The sequence below is a fragment of the Lissotriton helveticus genome, chromosome 9 (assembly GCF_964261635.1).
Source record: "Lissotriton helveticus chromosome 9, aLisHel1.1, whole genome shotgun sequence".
Lineage (NCBI taxonomy): Eukaryota > Metazoa > Chordata > Amphibia > Caudata > Salamandridae > Lissotriton > Lissotriton helveticus.
Genome location: NC_136070.1, coordinates 674654617 through 674677698, shown reverse-complemented (window position 1 = coordinate 674677698; position 23082 = coordinate 674654617). Strand labels below are relative to the sequence as shown.

Here is a 23082-nt window from a genome sequence, read left to right as displayed (position 1 = left end):
GGATTCCTTGGGGCAACTGACAGACAACTCATGGTCATTGTTACCCAACTTGTTACCAAAAGGCTCACACAATTACATGATGTCAGTTAAATTTGTTCTTGTTTAACACAATTCCCCTCTTACTCTCAGCAACTAAAACAGTATTTATCTCCTTCAGCGCCTATTCGAAGAAAATGAAGTTAGTCACATTATCGCAGTCACATTATCGTGGTCGAAAAGTCGATGTACACATATATGACTATGAAAGAGACTTTGTAATATCGTCAATATAAATAGATTTATTTGTATTAACTATTTCATGATATTTTGGAGTTGATAATGTCACAAAATATGTGTAGGTCGATATTTCGACTGTGGTAATGTGGTACAGCACCGCAAGAGTATGCGTCCAATCGTCTTCGGGTACAGTTATTCTTCTGAAGATGGCGGGAATGATGTGGAACATTCCTTGCAGACTGTGGAAATGATCCGTCACTGAAAGGAATAGCTTTGATGGATCCAGTGTTGGCACTGGCAATGCAAAACCTGAAGAAAACAGAACATTTCTCCTCCCCCTTTCCCATGCACTCCCACCACCCTCAAATTGAAAGAAGAGGCTCAGGCAGCAAGCTTAAGAAGTTCAGAATCAGTTGTATTCCCTTTTTCCGGTGGTAAATATACACAAGAGAAGACGCTCCATTATCAGACTCTTAACACTTTACAAGAACATTGAATTACAGGAAGATACAGGCGAGAACCGGGAATCACCGGGCCACCCAAATTCAAGGAATGGACCAAGGGATTGGAGGAGTAAAAGAAAAATGGTTGGCCAAAGGCATTCCAAGGTCAGAGGAATGGGGTTTGCACCAAAAAAAATCTACAGAAATACAATAGAGACCGGTCACCAGCAATTGTTCTGTGTTTCCCTTTACAGAGACCAGCTCCTCTTTGGCAAAAAGAAAACTGATGAGGCGGGGGGGGAGGGGAAGGCAGATCTGATGGAAAACAGATTGAGGGGCTCTTATGGGAATGGCGTCAAATACATCAAATGGATAGGTGGTCACCAGGCACGATGGGCACTGGAAAGGCTACTTCCTAATTGGCAGATTTAAATGGGGACACACCAACATAGGTTGGACGTTCTGTGCTTCCGTCATCCTGCCCAGACCATCAGTAGTCAGCGACACGGTATGGGTCATCAGTTTGGCCCATGTTCATACATCTTGTGCCTGAGTGGGACCTTGGTGGTGAAGGGTCTCCCTCTACTGTGAGGTCTCTGCTGCTTTCAGTTTTCAGCACTTAGTACAGGCGAAACCACTTGGTAGAGCAGCTATGAAATGAGAAGAGCCCAAAGAAGCACACCATGGGGTACTTTTTATAATGGCTGCTGACTCTAGTAAGGACACCCACCACAAACGTTCTGCTAGTCCGACAATATCTATGAAGGTAGAGATGGTGGGTGGGGAGGTTTTACATTTTTCTTTCTAGTCTTTTGAGGATGGGAAAAAAGGCAGTGAAACAAGGGGAAAGGGAGGCACATGAAAGAAACAGGATTGGCACCTGAGAAAGTGCTTTAGACTTTACCTTCTTTTACGTCCTTCTCAAAGTACCTTTTGAGACAAACTTAGAAAGGCAGAATGTGTCCCTTCCAAATGTGTCAACAGGGTTTAGGATGGGGGAGAATGGGTTCTTCCATCAAGATTCCACAGGGTGCACACTTACACACATACACACACACATACACGCATAAACATACTCGCACGCACGCCATTCCACACACACGCTAGAGACACAGGGCCCAAGTAGGTAAAGATTTTCTGCCATAGGCACAAACATAAGAGAGAAACCCCTTAAGCACAACAAGGCCGGGCCCGGGTGCTTAGCCTTAAGCTTTGTTGATCCAAAAAAAAGTTCTTATCAGTCCACAGAACCTTTTTTTCACGTATTAATGGTCCATATATACTTTATATAATATATATATATATATTTATATATATATATGATTTTTGTTCATCCTTTTACTGTTGTGCTTTCTTCTCCTCAGCATTTTTCTGGGTAGAGCTCAATAGGTTGAGGGAAAATCAGTTTTAGGGCTATGGCTCCCAGATTCCTGCTGAGGAGGGGACACACCAGCTCTTCTCGAGGGTTGGAGGGCAGAGATGGGGGTGCAGCGTTCACGGTGAACCCAATGAAAGCAACAGAAAATAAAAAATAAAATATATATATATATATATATAGTTCACATGCTCCAAAAAACACCAGAAAAGAAGATCAGACTTAGCACCTTGGTGGAGGAGGGGAGCATGAGGTCGAGGAACCGTAGAAATGATTAAAAACGATAAAACCCTGTCCAGATCTCCCCTCCCTAAAGCCTTCACGCATACACAGATTGGTCACATTTTCGGGAGGGTCCGGGTGGTTACTGGCTGCTGAACATGTCTTTGTGTCCCCACCCAAACCCACCCCGCCCCAAGACCAAACTCCCTGCTTTTCCATTTGCTTCTCTTGATTCTCTTTCTTTTCTTGGCTCCCTGAAGATGAGGAGGCAAAGAGGTGGGAGGAGGCCGATCCAGAAGTAGATTGCAGACCACGCCTCCCCCACTCTACATCTCAAAGCACGCTTGACCCCCCTCGCAGTTGGTACTGAATGCAGCAGTTGGACAATTTCTCTTTGAAGAAAGCATCCAAAGACAACTTTCCCACACTGTTTACAGTTCCTAGTGTTGGGACAGTTTTCTATACATTTTCTCCTCCTCTGTTTGTTTTATTTCTCCTCCTCATGGTATCTTGTTTCTTTTTCTCTTTTTGCGTTGCTTTGTAAGTCTAGGTCCATTTCCCGCAAAAAATAGAAATCAAATGAAAGTCTTGCTAGTGGTAAGGTTTGATTTTTTTGTTCTCTCTCCCTTTGACTGTTGTAAAATGTCCCAGCTCGGAAGCAGAAACCAGAAGAAATACTTGTAAGAGGGTGGACATGACTGGAGAAGGGGGCTCTCAGCTGGAGAGAGAGAGGGGGCAGGTGATGGCAAAACTGTGTCTCGTTTGGTTGGTGACCTCCTCCTGGTCTAGATTTTGCCAGGGGGACCTCAGACATAGTACTCCTTGTCTTTGTTCTTTTTGCTCTTACCGCTGGTCTTGGTGGTTGCCACAGCTGGTTTCTCCTTCACCACAGCCCCATTGCTTTGTGCTGAGTTGCTGATGTAGTTGCGGCTCTGGTCCACCTGGTAGGAGCCCTCATCCCGGTTGCGATACTTGTACATGGCGTAGAGGAGGATGAGGATGCAGAGGGCTGCTGCAGCTACGATGCCCACCACCATCCCTGTGGTGCTGCTCGACTCGCGGATGACTTCCACTGCTCCTGGGGGACCTCTCTCCCCAGAGCCTGTCGGGTTTGCTGTAGGGAAATTGTGGAAATTGGGGGAAGAGGTTATACCAGCGTTCTTGTGCCGGCTGTTTGGCCTGTCAAGTTCTAGGGAGGTGGGAACAGGTGGGTGCTGGTCTGGGTGGGGCTTCATGGGGTCTGGGTGATTCAATTTGCCAGCAGGGATGTTACGGATCAGGTCAGGGGATGCAGTGGAGGTCAGGAGGTTGGGGGGCAAAGAGGTAGACTGTCTCATCCTAAGATTGGGCTGGGACTTTTTAGAGGCTCCGTCCTGGCGAGATAACAAAGTCCGATCTGTGACCAAAGGAAAGGAAGTATAGAAGTCCTCGTCATCTGTCGGGGGTAAACTGGAGTCAAAGACCTCGCCTGAGGAATAGCCAGACACCTCAATGCCATCCTCACAGTCGCTGTCCTCCTGGTCAGCTAAGCAGGGTGGTCTGGGATGGGAAGGGGGTGACAGGGTGTCCTGGGTGGTCTGTACCACTGTTAGAAAGGGACGGTAAGTTGGAGGTGGGGGTATGAACGGAGACCGGGTGGCAATTGGTGGAGTGTCTAGGGAATCTTCTGTGATTATGGGCAAAATGAGTTCCCCTCCTAGAAAAAGAGAGATAGAGAACAAAAAAAAGAGAGGTTACTATAAAGCCGGAAGTCCTCACACTGGACAAAACCGCATAGAGACACTTCCAAGGTAAATCTAAGACTGTCTATTATTTTTAAATTACTCTTAAAACGAGTTTAGCTAATAAAGAAACTGAGTATTTTCTCTCTCGCTACATTCACATTTAAAATGTATAAACTGCTCTGTCTGGTTTAAAAAAAGGCAATTTAACAGAAAAATTATGTGTTTTTTATTTATCAAAGCAAAACTTAGAAGTACATCAGCATGTTAAAGTAACCTAAAATAGCTCTTTAATTTCTCTCTTACTCTTTTCCTTTTTTCTGTCTGGTTGTAAAATAAGATAGGATACCACGGAATTCAGTCAACTTACATCAACAAATTGCCGTGCCATATTTTAGCATGAAGAAAAAAAAAATTACAAAACAAAGCTGTGTAAGATGCTCTGGCAGAAAGACAAGATTTTTCTTTTAATCTGAACACTTTAATTTTTTTCTTTGGTGACCATAGTTATCAATGTTATTAAGAAATATTTTTAAATTGTTATTCTGAGGTGGGAATGACAAGGATTGGACACAAAACAGAACTAAAAAGGAAAGGAGGAAAGCAAACTTTGGTCCATTGCATTGATTTTTATGTATTTTTAAGTGTGTCCTGGGCACGCACTTAAACTGACTAGGGGACCTGTATGGTCTTCTCAAGTGCCAAAACGAGATCTTTGTTGTACAGTAAGTAATATGGCTGGGTAGCCATCAGTCCTCCCCACTACGCCCTCCACATAGATATTCCCACTGACTGCGCTACCATTTTCAGGACCCGTTGCTTCTCTGGGGTTAGATTAGAAGTGAGGGGACCTCAACAGCACAGAGTTAGAGAACTGGGAGAAACTGTCCTTACTGTAGGGTTACAACAGAGGTAAGGGCCCCCTGTATTTAGAATAGGATTGAACTCAGAGACCATAGGCCCACTTAGAAGAGGTGGTGTGTGTGTGGGTCAGGGCTTAATTTACTTTGTGGCAATGCAGCCGTGAGGGGCCATTGCTCCGATGAGGCGGCATAGAGGGGATAGGTCTTATCTCCTTTGTTGTTATAGCATATGTGAGACTCTTTTGTAATGCTGGGGTTTGACTAGATGGGGTATACTTTTCTTGGGGCTAGGTGTCACATTTTTGTCATTGTAGGATTCTCTCTTTATATGTGCATGTTCGCATTTGTGTGCTAGCATGCTTGTGTCTTTTTGAGTGCTTTTGTTTGTGGTGTGCTTGTTTTTTTGTGTTTGCATGCTTTCAATTGTGCGTATATTATGTGTAAATCAAGTGAAAGCGACTGTGTAAAGTGACACCATTTGTGCCCGATGAGGCAATGGCAAACGGGCACGTGTGACAAGTTGGCCAGTGGCACACTATAATATTTGACAGCTTTCATTTTGATAGACTGATAGTTGTGCCACTTTAGAAAGGTACATACTGAGATTTGTGAATAGCTGCGCAGTGTCTCACTTTGTTTTGCACTGACTAGTAAGTAGCACAGAAAGGTTTGTATCAAATTAAGGTCGCGAAAATGTTTGCCAGGAGGGTTAGCCACACAATCATATATTTTATGGTCTAGAACAGTAGGTCTTAACCTGAGGTCCGGGACCCCTGGGGGTCCGTAATATCTACTCTGGGGTCACAGAATGCTTCTAAAACTGAATAATATTATCAGAATTAAAAGGTGTCTAAAAACAAAAAAACAAAGGTGCAAATTGTAAAACTGAAAATATTACAGCGTTCTATAAACTTCAAGGAATTTGAAATTAAAGGCTATAAATTAAGTTAATACCTTCAGACTGATTTGTGGGAGCAGTGTAAGTGCATCAAACAAAATGTAGTATCGACCATGAACAGCCTCAATTGAATTAAAAAAGCTCCAGCCTTGCCACTGAGATTAAAATATAGATTTTTTTTAAATATTTGTTGGTGACTTAAGAAAAAATATTTAATCCCTTGCATATTTGTTTGATGAATGCTTCTTTCTGTATTTTTCCGTGTAATGTTTTGTGGTTCAAATCATAAAAAATGCTTAGGCAAGTGTCCCCGGACTCCAATAATGATTCAATGGGGGTCCCAGAGTTCCTTTAATGATTAAATGGAGGTCCACCGAAATCAAAAGCTTAAGAACCACTGGTCTAGAAAGTAGCCACTAACATCTGCACCTGGTTGCAAAGTGGCACATTAAAATTGGAGCCAGGTTAGGCAATGGTGCAAAGCTGAAAAGTGTCAACCTAAACTTTGTGACTAGTTGGGAAGTGGCACATTAGGAATTCTGTGCCTGATTGGGATATGACAGAATAGGTTTGGAGTAAGTTTGACCAATGGGTATGAAGGCAGTAGAACAATAGGGTCATGCCTGATCAGGCAGTGGTACATTAAGGTGATGTGAGTTTGACTGGCGCCACATCAAGGTTTATGTAATTCTAGATTGAATCATTTTACTGTTAGGCATTGTTTGGGCTGTGGCCCTGTGGTATTTTGAATCAGGAGGAGCAAAGTCTATGTCCCATTTGATTCATTGTGCAGAGTGGATGCATGTATTAAAGGGAATTCAGATTGATAATTAGAGGCACAATAAGAGGTCGGTAACAACACTGACTAACACGAGAATTTATAGACTTTTTGGATATTATATATTTCTGTAGATTCCTTAGCTTGTCAAATATCACAGCACCAGAAGCAAATGGGCTAAAGGGGAATCTGTCATCAATCCCGGCCAAGCAAAAACAGAGCTAACATGGTAGCATTGAGCTCCAGAATGATATGGTGGAGATGACTTTCCTTCTCTCTCAAATTTGCACTTTGGCCGACTGTTTTGTGAGGCGCACGTGAGCACTTTAGGGCATACTTGTGACTAGAGAAAGCAAAAGCTGCTCTCTCTATTCTGTGGCTTGGGGGTAGGCACATGTTGGTATCCGGATCCGCCTCTGCAAACTATTACCAAGGAAGTTCCACCAAAGCATAGATTGTATGTAGTAGAATGGACACAACAGCTGATGAATAGCAGACCAAGTCTGCATAAGATGTTCAATGATTTTGTCTGTGGTACCTACTTTAATTATAGTGGCATGTGACAACACATACATTGCGTCTGTTGAAGCATTTCTACAATGGCCAACGCTTTGTAAAGACAATCCGAGCCACTAGCAGTCAGTCGGATATGTTTTAAATTTTAAATATTCAGTGCAGACCATGAAATACAAGCATCAGTAATGTTTGCTGTGTATAAACATGTTAGACATATATATGACAAAGTTTGATGGGCCTGCCTCTTCTTCAATGGCCTATAGAATTCGGAAGACTTCAAATAGGGATACTTGTTTAGGGGCGAAAACTGCAAGATCTCCATAACTAACTTTCATTTTGGAACACCCTTGCCAGTATGTTGGGAGCAGAGGCTCCTTCTGTTCCAACATCTCTAGGACTGTGGAAGATGCAGGTTTGGATGAATCGAAGGAAGGAACAAATAAAGAGACATAGCAGGGTCCACCATTTATATCACTCTAGCTACAAGACTCCGAGTCACCAGGGATAGTGATAGATCCCTCCCTCAGGACAGAAACTGTGGAATGGTCACTTGTATAATAGGATACGTGTAAAGGGAAATCACTGTGCTGCACTAGTGATGAGGGTGGAGCATCTGGAGTTCTCCTAAAACCCGTCAGTTGCTGAAGCATAAAGAAAATTGAGATTTGAAAATATATCTTTTCATATATGGCTGAAACATTTGAATTTCAGTTCCACAAAAATGAAAAATCTACTCTAAAAAGAAAGTTTAACACAAAGACACCTGGCTTTTGCTCTGTTTGATATTTATTTTTTTAAGATGGTGATTAGTTTTGCGACTAAACAGCTTTTCTCAGTCAAAAGTCATATTTAGTAATATCACTAGGGTGCCGCTCGAGTGAGGAGTTTGTTCTGCTTTCCGTTTCTGCTCGCCACAGGAGTGGTTGGGAGCCAACGCCCTGCTGGGGAATAACTTTCTGCAAAGTCCGGCCGCAGTGGAGGTGAGAGGCGGAGGCGAGCGGGACTGCGAGGACCAGCAGTCCATCTGGCAGCGCCAGCTGGTTCCTCTTCCCGCCGCGCCTCGCGCCCCCTCCCAGTGCCACGCCCCCCTGCCTGAGTGCTCTTAACTCCTCGCGGCCCCCGCTTCGCGGGTGCCGCTCGAGTGAGGAGTTTGTTCTGCTTTCCGTTTCTGCTCGCCACAGGAGTGGTTGGGAGCCAACGCCCTGCTGGGGAATAACTTTCTGCAAAGTCCGGCCGCAGTGGAGGTGAGAGGTGAGAGGCGGAGGCGAGCGGGACTGCGAGGACCAGCAGTCCATCTGGCAGCGCCAGCTGGTTCCTCTTCCCGCCGCGCCTCGCGCCCCCTCCCAGTGCCACGCCCCCCTGTTATACTTAGGAGACCCTCCTCACGCGCGCAGCGGGACGCGCGCGGGGCGGTTACCGGGGCGAAGACCGGGCAAAGAGCGGGCCGTTCTAGGCCGTTAGAGGCCGGGAGAGACCGGACCGGGCCCCCCCTCTAACGCCCCCGCTAAATTGCCCCTTTAATCACCTGATTATGACGTCCAGAGCACTAAGGAGTAAGTCCGTACAACAAGGAGCAAGCACTTTGGAAAAATTCTTCCCCAAGGCGAGCTCTCAAATCAGTAAGTGTCATTCATCCATGGACTCTCACCTTGAGATGGGTCCTGAAAGTGTGTTTTTGGACCTTGGGGAATCTGCCTTAAATGATGTCAGTACACCCATCACTATGGACGTTACCCACATGTCACTACTGGACAGCATTGACCAGACTATTGAGTCGGTGCTTCGACAGTTAAGAACCCCTGTAACGCAGAGGGACCAGGATTCCTCACGGCCACCGGGGACTTCTGACCATTCTGCTGTTCTGGACAATATGGGCCCAAACACGCTGGAAGCGGGCCAAGCGGTCCTGTTACCAGACCCTGTAGATAGTGGGGTGGTTCAGCCTCTAAAAAGGAAAAGGCCTGCCGAAACAAAGAGGGTAAAAAGGGCAAGAATTGTTGTATCTGAATCATCCCTTGAAGAAAGTACAGATATTTCGGTCTCCCCAGAGCTTATTCTATCTGGGTCTGGGTCGGATCATGTGGCCTCGCCAGCTCCTGTCCTATCACCAGTGGCGGCGGGTCCATTTATCTTTGGTGGGGTATCATCCAATAGTTCAGACTTAGTAATTAAATCGCTTACAGCTATTATTAAGAATCTGTTAACCCCCATCTCAGCTAGACTAGAGGCTATAGAGAATCTACTTCAGTCCCGGGAAAATAACCATACTAGGAAAAGCCCTGGTATAGCTGTAAACGCTCCCATAGCTATCGGGGAACCTCCTGGGAATAGTTTACTTTCTTCCACACTGCCCCAGGTTTCCAGTAGGGTATTGCCTAGTGCAAATGGTGCGTCTATTCCTCAGACGTGCACCTTGTTATCTTCAGCACCTAGGCCCCCTGTTCCGGCCCCCAGGAGATCTAAGTTACCCCCTGCGCCGCAACTCGCGCCGCAATCAAGGGCGACAGTGGGTCCTATAAATGCCCCGAGCGATGGTCCTGTTCCCCCCCCTGATAGACGCAGGGTGGTCAACCTGCCCCCAGAAGCTGTTCCCTATACGGCAATCATGGTGGGAGTTGCTGAGCTAACTGGTGGTGTTAGGGAGTCTCAAGACTCCCTACGCAATAAGGTTATAAGCTGGCTCAGCATTAATAGACCGCTGCCTCCAAACTTGAAGGGTGAGGTCCTGATGGTAAGGAGGATCCCATGGATTGGCCCTACTACAAAGAACAGGCCAGGGGATTGCATCATCCTAAGCTTTAGGAGCCCACACGTTGCAAACTATATCTGCAACTGGCTTGTAAGGCCCGATAAGTCCAAAATAGAACTTGTACCCCTCTCTTACTTCTATCCTAGTGGTACCAACATGGTGGGAGGGAGTGAGAAGGGGTGGACTAGGGTGGGCTTTGCTGTAGATGGCTCCCGCTATAGATCAAGGCACTCCTTACCGACTGCCCAGGTAAACTTCATCCATCACAACAGGTTTTCCTGTCTGGACCAGGTTGATTGACCACAAATCAGGTCAATCCTGTCTGGTCCTGGGAAGACGCTGGTGGATGCGCAAAGTTGTGTGGGATCGGGTGTGGCCCCCATGTTGGAACCAACCTGGCTGCACACCGGTAACGAGCGTGGGGTGGACACGGACGATAATTTGCGCCAACTGGGTCCCCCACTCGACATCGGGTCTGCTCATACTCTCCAGACAGGGGCAGTGGAGCGGGCCGGCCCTGCTGTCATTCCTGTCTGTGGAATTGGTTCCCCAGACGCTGGTTTACACATGGTCACCCTGCAACCTCCTCCTGGAGCTCAGGGCACCCTGCCACTTGATCCAGGACTGAGAATCCTCTCCTGGAATGTGGCAGGAATCGCGAACAAGGAAGGCTCTCCTGAATGGGATTCCCTGGTAGGTGGATGTGATATACTCCTCTTCCAGGAGACTTGGGCGAGGGCCGCTCAGTCCAGGAGAGGGTTTGAAGTATTCGAAATCCCTGCCAAATGGGCTGGGAGGGGGAGGCCATCTGGTGGCTTGGCAATCTGGATTGCGAGTCACACTGGGAGCCAGGCGGAGCAAGTTCACACATGTTCGCAGGACATCCAGTGTGTGCGGCTCACTTGGCCTGACAAATCCTCGTGGGCCATTGTCAACGTCTACTCGCGTCCAGTGGCCGCGCCAAATGAATCACCTACCCTAAATGATCTGGCCTCATTCTAGGGCCAACTTCCGGGTGACCTCAAGGTGGTGCTTGGAGGAGACTTCAATTGCCACTTTGAACCTCTGGAAGGTTTACTGGATGGTGTCCTTACGGCCGAGGATGACCACTGGGGGGTTCCACCCTCATCTTCTCCTCACCCTAAAGCCTGGTCCCCTCTAGCACTACAGCTCATGTCCCTTACCTTGAATTGCGCACTGAGGGCGTGTAATGGTCGTACCCCGTCCGATACCCCCTCAGTGTGTACTTTCAACAGGAGGGGCCATGAGTCGAGGCTAGATTACATCATGGTGGACATCACACTTTGGCCCAAAGTGCTTGACTTTAGGGTAATTAAGAGGTCAGACAGCGACCACAATGCCCTTTGCCTAAATATCCTGTGCCCTCTGCTCAAGACGGACTCATCCCCAGTTGGCCAAGGGGATGATCTGGGGGGTTTGTCCCTGACCACAAACAGGCGCCGGGTCAAGTGGGGAAAGCTGGTGAGCTCGGAAGAGTCCATCAAGAAGCTATATGAGCTGGCACTCCCCAGCTTCATGGAGGTTGATGCTCTACTGAATGAACCAATAACCCCAGATTACTACGAGAAACTGGGAAATATTCACCAGGATCTAGTGAGGGACCTGGCCGAGGTACTCCACCCGGAGGTCCCAACCCGGAAGAAAAGGACCGTTGTTCCCTCCTGGTACACCCAAGATTGCAGGGCAGCAAAATCTGAGCTCATTGCAGCAATAAAAGAGGGCTCAGACAAGGCCAAAGTACGTGACCTCAGGAAGTACCATAAAGCAGTGCTGGCGGCTGCAAGGTCCGAGTGGGACTGGACCCATTGGCAGGATCTCTATGGTGCCCTCAAAGTCAGGGACTCCCGGAAATTTTGGGCCCTAGTGAACAATGGGACAGGGGAACTCAGCAAAGCGATTGAGCCCAATATAGCCCCCGCGGTCTGGGAGGCCCACTTTGGGGCTCTCTACCAAGATACTAGTCCCTGCCCGGCCGCAGAGCTGCAACTGCCCCTGGGTACTCAGGAGCTTGGAATGGATCTATCCCTGGGGGAAGTGGAGCATGCCCTCGAGTGCTTAGCAGTGGGGAAGGCGCCAGGACTGGATAGGCTACCCGGGGATCTATTTAGGCACCACCCGGACATCTGGGGCCCATACCTTCTCATTCTTTACAATGCCATTCTTGGAGGTATGGCGATCCCTGGGTCGTGGTTGGGGGCAGAGATTGTACCCATCCATAAGAAGGGTTCTACTCTGCTCCCCTCTAACTACAGGCCTATAAGCCTGATAGATGTGCCCCAAAAGCTTTTTGCGCGCCTCATTTTGGACCATCTCCTAGACTGGGTCGAGGACAATGACATCATGAGCCCCCTTCAGGCTGGCTTCAGGAAGAACACGTCGACCATGGACCAAATTTTTCGCCTCCTTCTCCTGTATTGGAAGACGGTCACGCTAGAGGGAGGTCGACTGTACATGGTCTTCGTGGACCTGAGGTCAGCCTTCGACCTGGTCCCGAGGGGGAAGTTATGGGAGGTTTTGCAGAAGCTAGGAGTTCCCCCCCACCTCCTTAGAATCATCATTAGGCTGCATGAGAACAACTTTGCGGTAGTGAGGTGTGGGAGGGATGGTAAGCCCTCGGGTAAATTCCCGGTCCGCCGAGGTGTCAGACAGGGCTGTGTTCTGGCTCCGACACTGTTCTGTCTGTACATTAACAGCGTCATTCAACATCTTGACGCTGTTGGGGACAATGATGCCCCGGTCTTGGCAGGAAGGAGGGTCCCGGCAATAATGTTTGCCGATGACACCCTCCTTCTCTCCAAATCACCTATGGGGATCCAGAGGATTGTGGATGGTTTTGGTCAATTCTGTCGACAACATGGGTTGGAGGTGAACACGGAAAAAACTAAGTTCATGATCTTCAACCCTCCCACCAAGACCAGACCCAACCCAAAACTGGGGGAAACTAGCCTTGAAAGGGTCTCTACCTTTATATATCTGGGGGTTTCACTTCAAGAAAATCTGACATGGGACTCCCAGGTAGCAAGATCTAGGCTGAAACTTTCCCAGCTATCGGGCGCACTCTTGAGGGTGTCAAATAAGTCCACCTTCAAGCCTGTTAGTCCGGCCCTGGAAATGTACAGGACTCAGGTGAAGGCAGCTGCCTCGTATGGCAGTGAGCTGTGGGGACATAAAGCTGGGAAGGTCATGGTAGGGGTGGAAAATTGCTTCCTCAGACGTTTACTTGCTCTCCCGCAAGGCACACCACTCCTCCCCTTAAGACTCGACTTGGGCCTTCCGTCAATTGCAGAGGACCTACGGTCGAAACCCGTGAAGTTCTGGCACCGGGTATGGACCACCGAGGAACTGCACCACTATAGGCAGGACCTTATACACGTCATGAGGTTGGATGTTAATGGCAAGATCCCTTGGCTGGCATTCATCAGGTCGGAATGTTCTAGCCTGAAGTTGCCAGACCTATGGGATGACCCAGCCCAGGGATGTAGAAGGATATCGCGCAAAACCCTCGCACAACTCTACAAGAATAAAAGCCTGGCTGATATGGACAATGCTTATGACAGTGGCACCCTGACGGGACGTTTTATAGTATCCAAAAATTCTTATGTCTTTGAACCTTTTATGGATTTTATTTATCCTCTTTTGGCGAGGAAATTGTTCCTGCAATGGAGGTTTGGTACGCTCCCTACTAAAGTCTTCACCTATAAATGGTCGACAGGGGGTGACAAGCTCTGCCCATGCTGTAAAGTTAAGGATGAAGACGATTTGCACATAATGTTCTGTTGCCATGTCTATCGGAGCCCGAGGAGGCGCTGGCTAGCCCCTCTATGTCGGAACCTGGGCTTCAGGAACTATCTACAGGCATACAGGGTTATGAAAACTAATACCCTGGGCCACATTGTGTTTGCTGTTTCCAAATTCTTAATGGCAGCATGGATAATAAGGAAGAAAATGTCTGGTTAATCCATTTTACCTTGTATTTTCCAACACTGCAGGTCCAGTTGGCTTTTATTGTATATATTGCCTTTTATTTGTATGTATTTTTACTGTATCTTTTATGGCCTATGTGGCCGAAATAAAGAATTTTTGGATTGGATTGGAATATCACTAGAACTCCTACAGAAACGTATGGGGTCTATGCCATGTGCAAATCTGTAGAGTAACATAGACCCTATTGAATGAACTCAAGTCAACAATACACTACTTTGTTTTAATAACTGTACTAGCCTCCAGAGCATTCAGGGACACACAATTGACAATGGGGGCACAAAGACTTTAACCCCTAGTGTCTCTGGATGGTTCAGAAGCACGCATCCTTATGGGCCACGCAAAACTAACTTGCTACCATCTTCTTACTACTTGTAATTACCATGGCTGTATTTTACCAAAAGTGAGTTAAGTCTCCAAAAATATGGGATATGATGTTTGTTATGCTAGTTAATGCAGTCCAGCCCGTATGTGGTCTCCTAAGGGTTCCTCTGAACTGAAGGCAACTAAATTTCAGCTCACAGCAATCATATATGCACCACAGAGTAGAACGGAAACTGTTTGACACAGTAGACATTGTCTGGTTGGGTAAGGACCACTTGGATGAAGTTAGAAACCTGCTAGATTTGATTAGTTCTACAAAGGTATGTTCATATAAACCCATATAGGAGAACCAACCTGAGTCTTCTTCAGTATCAGCATCATCATATGAGCTTGAACCAAAAGGTTTAGAAAGACCTCTGACATTCTTCCTCTTCAACATATATGAGCGTATAAAGACAATTAGAATGACTCAGGTTCCTCAAAGAAGATTTGGTCACCCATAGAGGATGCACAAGCGGTCCTTGCAAATAATGTAATTTCTAAAGCAGGACCTGGAAAGGCATATACAACACTACAGGTTCAAACTCCCGAAATAGTGAAGCAAATGTTCACATGTAGGCACTAGAAAAACAGCCCTATCAGCCGAGGGACGCCCAGAACACTTTATAGTAAAAATCAAAGAAGCTGAGATGAAACTATCAAACAGTAGCTAGCCCTGATTTTCTATATGCCTCTAGGTTTTCAGGAAGGCCAGATGGAGATGGTAATGCTTCCGACAAGCATAGATGTGGCTTTAAGAGTAGACACCAGCTCTCTATCAGGAGAGGTGATCAGCCCAACCAGAGTTTGAGGAGTTGTGTATAACTCCGATTTCTGACACCGCATCACCCCAGTCTTTGAACAGTGCATTGTCTTGAATGAGGAGGCCCTGTGACTCTTGGGGTAAAATCTGTGTTGATTCTTGTGCTTTTTCATTTAGAAAGCCAGGGGACATAATGGGGACCAAGCTTCATCCAAAGGGCAGTAATTGTTGCTTCAAATGCACCATGGTATTATTGTGTATGGTGTATTTTTAAGAGTACCAGATTCCCTCTCTTTAATGGGGTAGTGGACCAAGGCAAAATGTACTAATGGAAACTCTTCTTCCCTCGCCAATGACCTAAGAGCACATACATTGACAGTCTCTATAAAATGCTGAGTTGTAGTTGTTCCTGAGACACCTCACGCAGTGGTAATGCACATTGGTGGCAGATGTACTCCCTTTCCATGCATGCATCAACTGAATCTTGATTTCATGGGACAAATTTAGTTGGAGTGGGACCATGTGTATTTTCTGCAAGACCATAGAAGATGATTATTGGTGACAATACAAGGTTGATCTTTTCCGGTGGGGTTCGTAATATCACTAGAACCCGCATGGTCTCTCTGGTGAATCTGAAAAGAGAATTTAATTTTTGGGAGCTCTGTCTAGAAAATATTTCACAAGAGAAGGCACCTGGGAAGTAGTGTATCAAGGTAGTTCCTCCTGAGACTAACGCAAGAAAGGGATACATTCGGAGACTTCAATTATTGGGTGGGGCCGTTTAATTTATTTTGTAATATCTGCTTTCATGGAAAAGCTTAAGTCTACCTCATTTTGGTGGAGAAGGACAAGAGATGATCATGAATTTAAAACAGGTAAACAATTGCTATAGACCCTGGTGGCTTTTTAACCACATAGCACCATATTCCTAAGTGTACTAACTCTATGACCCAGTGGTTTGACACTTGAGAAAGACTTGAATGACTAGATGGCATAAAGAACTAAGCATTTATATTTTACTGCATTTGGGTCAGAACAAAGCATTTACTTTTTAATGAAAAGACAAATTTCGGTACAATGAAAAGGACAAAAATTTGCTTTAAAACACACATATCTACTTTCCAATTTGAGGTCACCTGGCAAAGAATTCTGCCTTCGATACTAATTTTAAAAAACTAAAAATATATAATAACATAATAATGGGCATATTAAACAAATGCAGTGGTCCCAGTAATGCTGGGAATAAGGGTGCTGCGTTTCTGTTGAGGGTTTGTATTCAGGGTAGTGCTAGGAATATCTGACTCTAGGCACTTGCAACTAGTTGCATAGACAAACTACGAGCCCCTTGACCAAAAAATAGGGATTACGGGAATGTAGCAACAAGTTTTACACTGCTCAGAACATTTTCACACATAAGCATTTCCCTACTATCTGAAGCCCTGGCATTGCCAACAAAATTGTACTCCTCACTACCCATTCCCTTGGTTTACATGCAGATCTAGGAAGTATATATGGGCAAGTATATAGTTACTATCCTTAACTCCCCGTAAACATACCTTCGTAATATACATATCATGCCCCCAATAATAAAAAAGCGTTTATCGGCCTCTTAATGGGAGTTTGAAGATCAGTGTTTCGTAAGTGAGTGCATAACTGGAATGACTTTCTTTTGTGGGTGACTTAACACTCTTGAGGAAAACGCAGACCAAATTATACTCGCTTACAAAATGGAGAACATGGGTAGTACGTAATATTAACCCCTTGCATACTGGTGACGAACCCCAGCCGTCACGCTCCGCGGTGCTCGTGTGCGGATGACGGCTGGGGTTCGTCACGGCCCCGCCCTGTTCGTTTACCGCACAGCGGCGGAAACGGGCCAGCATCGAAGGGGTTAAAAGCATTTCTGAATTTTCATGCGAAAGCCCAACCATGGCCAACTTTGCAAGATCCTGATATTTTTCATATAGAAGTGCTCAACGGTCAAGAGAAAAAAACACTGCTTTGCACAACCCTAATATGGCTTCTCCAGAAGTCTCCTGGTCTCTACCTAGTTCCTCGAGGTGGAGCTGTGCAGCACAAGGAGGAAAGAGTTTGCCATTAGTTGGCATCCACATATTGGCACTGGAAGGCATTGCCACTCGCTGTGTCGCAGGTGGGCGCTCAACCGTGAGAGCTGCATCCGCCGCGGCTCCTCTCAGACCCGTTTGTGTTCCAGCTCTCTGCTAGGTTTACTTTTCACGGTATAAACGAAAGAAAAAAACATCCCTAAATGGTGCGTCAATTAGCCAGCGTCTGGTACGCCGGCCACCATTAGCAGTCTTCGGCGGGAGAAGACCCTCCAGTGCTGGGCTGTGCTGCTGCGCGATAAACAAAACGCATCTAAATGCTAATTTAATCGTCCCAGGCGCCCGGGGAGCCGCGCAGCCAGCGTCTGCCGCGTGCTAACGTCTGCGTGCCCAGCACGCGCGAGCGTCAGTCCCTGTCAGTGACCCGGAAGAGAGAGGGCTCTGACTGCGTCGCGGGATAGGGCGCCAGCGTGGCATCTCCACCCTGCATATAACCCCTGTGTGAGAGCTTCTGGGGGCAGCCGCTGCCTAGCCACACCTGTGTGTCATCAGCTTGTGTGTGCGACTGATGCATATCAGACCCAGTTATCAACCTCTGCATATCCACGGCTGCGTAAGAGCTTTACATCTCAGCCTCTCTTGGTCTCTGTATTAGGCCGCAGGGAATTTTCCTGATGTCATTATTTTGCTCTACCCGTGTGGTAGTGACGCCATTATGTCGCTGTCATGAAGTTTCAAGTCCAATCTGATAAACACCCGGTAGCGAGAGCACAGGAACTATGCACGTGAACAGAGCGTAAGTGGCTGTTTTCAACGCTTGTGTGTTTTGCACTATATTTTAGTGTAAAATGAGTCCTCAAGTTAATTTTGTGTGCAAGGACGCATTCAAAACTAAAATATTATGCTAAATGCCAGATTTGCATTTCATGTAATTTCACACAATTTTCCGAAAATTTTGCATCATTACACAAAAGGAATTTAACACATTTTGCATATGCGTACTCTGTGAATGGGTCTCCTCTATATCAGCTGCTGCAAGTCACTGTACATAAGAGAAGAAACGTTTTGTCTCTGGCTGATGAGCTTCACCCAGCTGCATCCCCTGCATACAAGCTTCCACATAGCTTCCCCTCCATATCAGTTCTAGGATCTAGACACCAGCATATGAGATACTGTAAAATTGCTTTAGCCTGTGGGCCCCTGCATATCAGCTCCTGCATAATACCCCACTTGTATCAGGCCCTATGCATATCATCTTCTGCGCATCAGCTATGGCAGAGCAGCCTGTGCACATTAGCCCCTAATGCTCAGGAGATGAGATGCAGGAGTGATAGTGCTGGTGATGATTAATATTAGGTCTTGTGTATTGCCTATCATATGCATCTACTGATGTGCAAGTAAAATAGAGGATATGATATACAGAAGCTGAGAAGATCCCCTGTCCCTTGACAGTCATCCAGGACCTACCCTTCCCTTGCACTCTTTTTTTCTACTATTTATTTAACCTATAAATTAAAATCCTTTCAGTTCTACCCTACCACCAGCGTTAGTAGTAGTGTGAGCTCAGGAAGCCCAGTGTTGGTCCCATTGGGTCATTTTGGATGAACTTCAGAGAGCTCATATCCTGGATGCCTTTTACAGGTACAAACCAATGGGCTGCTGCATTGTTGCTTTTGGGTGACCCCTATTAAGCGCCCTGGACCCATGTCATTCCGGGTGGGCTGAATAGGCATTTACTTGGCTGCTTGTATCCAGTGCATGCTTTGGATGCCTCCTCTGTCGCTTTTGATGGACTCTATATTTGTTTGTCTTAGCTGCGTGTCACCAGTACACCCCAAAAGGGGCTACTCTGTTACTCTTGGAGACTGCAATGGCATTTACCTTGACCTAGTGTAACCAATGACTGTCTCCGTGGACTTCTCTCTCACACATGGATGGACCCCAAATTAATTTATCCTCACTGCTTGCAACCCATGCTTGCCAAGAGCTACTCCTCTGTCACTCTTGGGTGGACCCTAGCAGGCAAAGTCTGAAATCTGCCTTTCACTAACACCTCTTGACAAAGGGTGAATGTCATTTACAAGCTGAGGATTTGACCATAGCCTTTGCTTACGACTTACCTAGTTTGTCTCATATTGTCACGATAATTCTTTATTTGTGGGCCTGCTCACCTGATTTTGATCTTGACATCCTGGTAGCATGTAACCTCTGCATGCCTGAGGATTCCCTGCTATCACTCCTTGGAAGATGCCACAAAGGGTTTATTATGGCCTAATTTCTCCTGTGTACACCAGCAGGTTTACTTTGTCACTCCATAAACAGGCCATTTAGTAGGGGTGGGCAGAATGTTTCATTCTGCCAGTAAGTGGAAATGGCAGAATTTGGCGACTCCGTTTTACTTTTGTAATGCAGAGTTCAGGCCAAATTCTACAAATCGCCCGTGGTGGAATTGTTTCCCACAAGGTTCCATAAATGCGAGTGAGATTTGGCATCCCCCCAGTGCAATTTTCTAATGCGGAAGGTCACAGGTGGTCAGAGGGCTGCATCTCGAATACATTTACTGCAGCTGGAGTGGATGTTGTACCTAAGCGGAAGCAAAATCAACTCAAATGGAAACGTGCTCTGGCGAACAGCATGGTGCCGTTCATGATGATTTTTCAGCACTTTGGGCTTGCGCTACTGGCATTAAATTGCAGCCCAAGGTGTTTCTATGTATTTATATGTAACTCGGCAGAATTGCTTCTCTATCACTTCTAAATGGACACTATGGCTTATATGCAGGCTCTCTGTAACCACTGCATTCCCATGGGTTGCACTTCCTCCTGAGAGAGACCTATAGAGCTGTTATTCTGGCTACATGTTACCAATTTACTTCTGTGGGTTGCTCCTGTCGACTGACAAGTGACTCTAGAGCATGTACCATGACTGCGTCTCTCCTGTGCCAGCCTCTGGGTTACTCCTAGTCACTTTTGGAAGGACTCCTCTAATGAGATCACCTACCATGTGTCACTGTATGTGGTGTTTACCTGTGGGTTGCTCAAATGATGCTCCAGGGGATTATATAGAGCATCAGCACAATTCCTTGTATCCGAAACATGCTCCTAGGTGGAACTTTCAGAGACCCATCAAGCAAGCCGGCACAACAGTGAGTTTATGTAAAGTGCACGTGCTCATTCTCTCACTCTTTATCCTGCTATTACATGCTTAGGTGCAGCATCCTAAGACATGATGGGAGGACCACTCTTGCAGCCAATCACTCTCCTATGTGTTGTACGCTAATGCATTTTAGAGCCTCATCAGGGGTATGAAGCACTATATGAATGCAGTACATTACAATAAGCAGGGCTGACATGGAGGGGCTGATATACAGGAGCTCACCTGCAGGGACTGATCCATAGATTATACATGTTTGCTAATATGCAGCATTTAAATGCAGGGAATGATGTATAGCAGCTGATGAGCATTTTTGATATGTTCAGGTGGATACGATGAAGCTGATATGTAGGGATTAATACAGTAGAGTTGATATTAGCGGCCTGATATGCAGGGGTGATTTATAATAGAGGATGTGGATGTGCCAATCCTCAGGGGTGAAATGCAGTTGAACGGTTCAGGGCCTTTTAAGTAGGGGCAGATATTCAATAGATGATACTTGGAACAACCTATTTCGAACTTAATCCTGTGCATAGTATCATGACAGTAATACTGAAATATTAACCCAGAAATATGGAGCAGAGGATTACTGAGGAATGGGTCTAAGACTGTGAACGGGCTGCTGTGGTCTGCCTAGTGGGTGAGGGAATGGTGCGAGCCATTACTGGTGAGGGTCAACTGTGAAAGTCCTCATCACTGAAGTGGTAATTTTTTTTAGAAGAAATACTTGTATACAAGAAGGGAGGGTCTATCTTGGAGGGTGCAAATGAGAGCATTTAGGGGGAAAAGACCTAGAAGTTCAAAGGACATGTAGGTGGGTGTTGATGGGTTGTGATAGAAGGTTGACAGCAGGGCGAGCGTGAAGAGAGAGAGGGGTTCTTCTGGAGGAGGGGTTGAGGTGGCCAGTATTGTTTTAAAACGAGTATGAGGTCCAATGGAGGCCTGGGATTAGCAGCCTGTCAGCCAGCATGGGGGCAGTAGGGAGAAATGACTGACTGTGGAAGCTTGTATCTAACGGTCACTACTTATTGATCCCTACAAACAAGCCAATGGAGATCAATGGAAAGAGAGATGGAACGAGAAAGAACAAAGAGAGAGATGGATGGTGAGTGAGAAAGAGGACATGGCCGTTTCTACCATTAGGCAAGACTAGGCGGCTGCCTAGGGTGGCAAAAGGGGGAGGGCGGCAAAAAACCATGAGTTTGGGAATATCTACTGCATTAATTCTTCTAGCCTGGATGACAGGGTGAGAGAGTTATGGTTGTAAAAGGGAGGGGGCTGCATTTTTCGATTCTAGCCTAGGGTGGCAAAACACCTAGAAACGGCCCTGAAAGAGGTAGAGACGAGACAGAGAAATCAAACAGAAACATCAATGGAATTTAGGGCAGGAGAGAGAGGAAATAGGTTGGAAGAAAACGGGAAAGGAACAAAGACAAAAAAATAATGAAGCATATAAAGGGACACATTGAGGGATAAATGAGGAAGGGATGGACGAAAAAAGGGATAGTGGATGGAGTGATAAAGCAAACAAAAGGTAAAAGAAAAGAAGCAGTAGAGGAAAGTAAAGAGGGAAGGAAGGCAGATAAGCAAAAAAGGTAGAAGAAACAAAAGTAAAACGAGTGAATTAGGATAAAAGGTAAAATTAGGGAAGAATCAAGAAAGAAGCAAGTAAGGACTGTTGCAAAACGGAAGAATAAGAAAGAGAGATTGAAAGAGAAAAAATATGGACTACAAAGCCATTTGTGAGAATGTTGTGATATATCTGAAAAGCCGAGTGGCAGCACAGGTAGGAGGCAACACGGAGGACATCAGCAACCTTCTGCACTGAACACCACTGCAGTTCTGATTGCTACAAGATCCTGGCAGGCTGCGCCTATCCATCTTCCTGACTGGGACATGAATACATTGCTTCTGTTATACACTTTGTTCCCCATCAACACATGAGGCGAATAACAGCTGCTGGAATATCTCCGTCAATTGGCCTGCGTTTTGTGTTGGGTTCAAACATGATATCCAGAGTGATCTGCATAACAACAATATTCTCATACTGCATGCTCAGAAGCCTTCCTTCCCATAATCCCACAGTTGCAGTGAGTCCTCACCAAGGGAACGGGCAATTAATCAATTAATGAAGAACTCTTTTCCAGGCTGCAAGTCCTGCAGATCACAGGCCAGACTAGTATTGAATCTTCTTTCCAGGGCTCCATCAGCCCCCAGCCTGAAACACCTCCATTGGCTCCCTCATAAGGAAACATACTCATTTCAAAATCCTCTGTCTAGTACATAAAACTATGCACGGAAGAGGACCCAGATATTTGACGAAAATACGGAGCTGGTACAGGCCAACGAGGACACTCAGATCTAGCACTTACTTAGAGTGCGCACCGCAAAAAATGGCGGGAGATGGTTTTCCTTTCTTTCCCCCACTCTCTAGAACAAACTTCCATCCCATCTGCTCTCTATCACAGAGCATAATCGATTTTGCAGAGAATTAAAAACATTGTTGTTTGATCACTAGTCCCTTACCATCTTTCTCTCAGCAGGATCTGGAGTCGTGCGCTAGCGCCATGAGACCCTTGAGTTATATGTGCGCTCAATGAATATGCCTGACATGACCTGCCCTATGGGAGACCCTACCAAACTACAGATTTTCTATCAGTTTTTTAAACATTCCAGAGAGATCCCATCTGCGTGTCTGTAGTGTAGGCCTATGATGTAAAACAGTGGCCTTAAAGTGGATTGCAATTTTTGTCAGGTCTATAGCACATCGTCCATTCAGCAGACAGCTTTCACTTACACTCCTCTTTGTTGATGGACTGATAGGTAGGGAGCCTTTGTTATATTCTTACATGAAAATGACTGATCTGCTTACGGCCAAGACATAACTCCACTAAACATTGGGATGACAAATTAGTTCATATTGTTGTATGGTTCTTGGATGGGTGACTTAGGGC

General features: G+C 46.1%; 1 protein-coding gene across 10 annotated transcripts in view; it reads right to left on the bottom strand.

Annotated features, from left to right (window-relative positions):
• Positions 1-610: 610 nt before the first annotated feature.
• The window catches only part of NRXN2 (neurexin 2), a 2155080-nt gene continuing 2132608 nt past the window's right edge, over positions 611-23082 (bottom strand). For 6 of the 10 annotated variants that reach the window (XM_078660761.1, XM_078660765.1, XM_078660762.1 and 3 more), the window contains one exon: positions 611-3952. In XM_078660761.1, the coding sequence (XP_078516887.1) occupies positions 3063-3952 (890 nt within the window). In that variant the 3' untranslated portion in view covers positions 611-3062. The remainder of the gene's footprint in view (positions 3953-23082) is intronic. The other 4 variants (XM_078660766.1, XM_078660767.1, XM_078660768.1 and 1 more) reach the window with 1 other exon arrangement.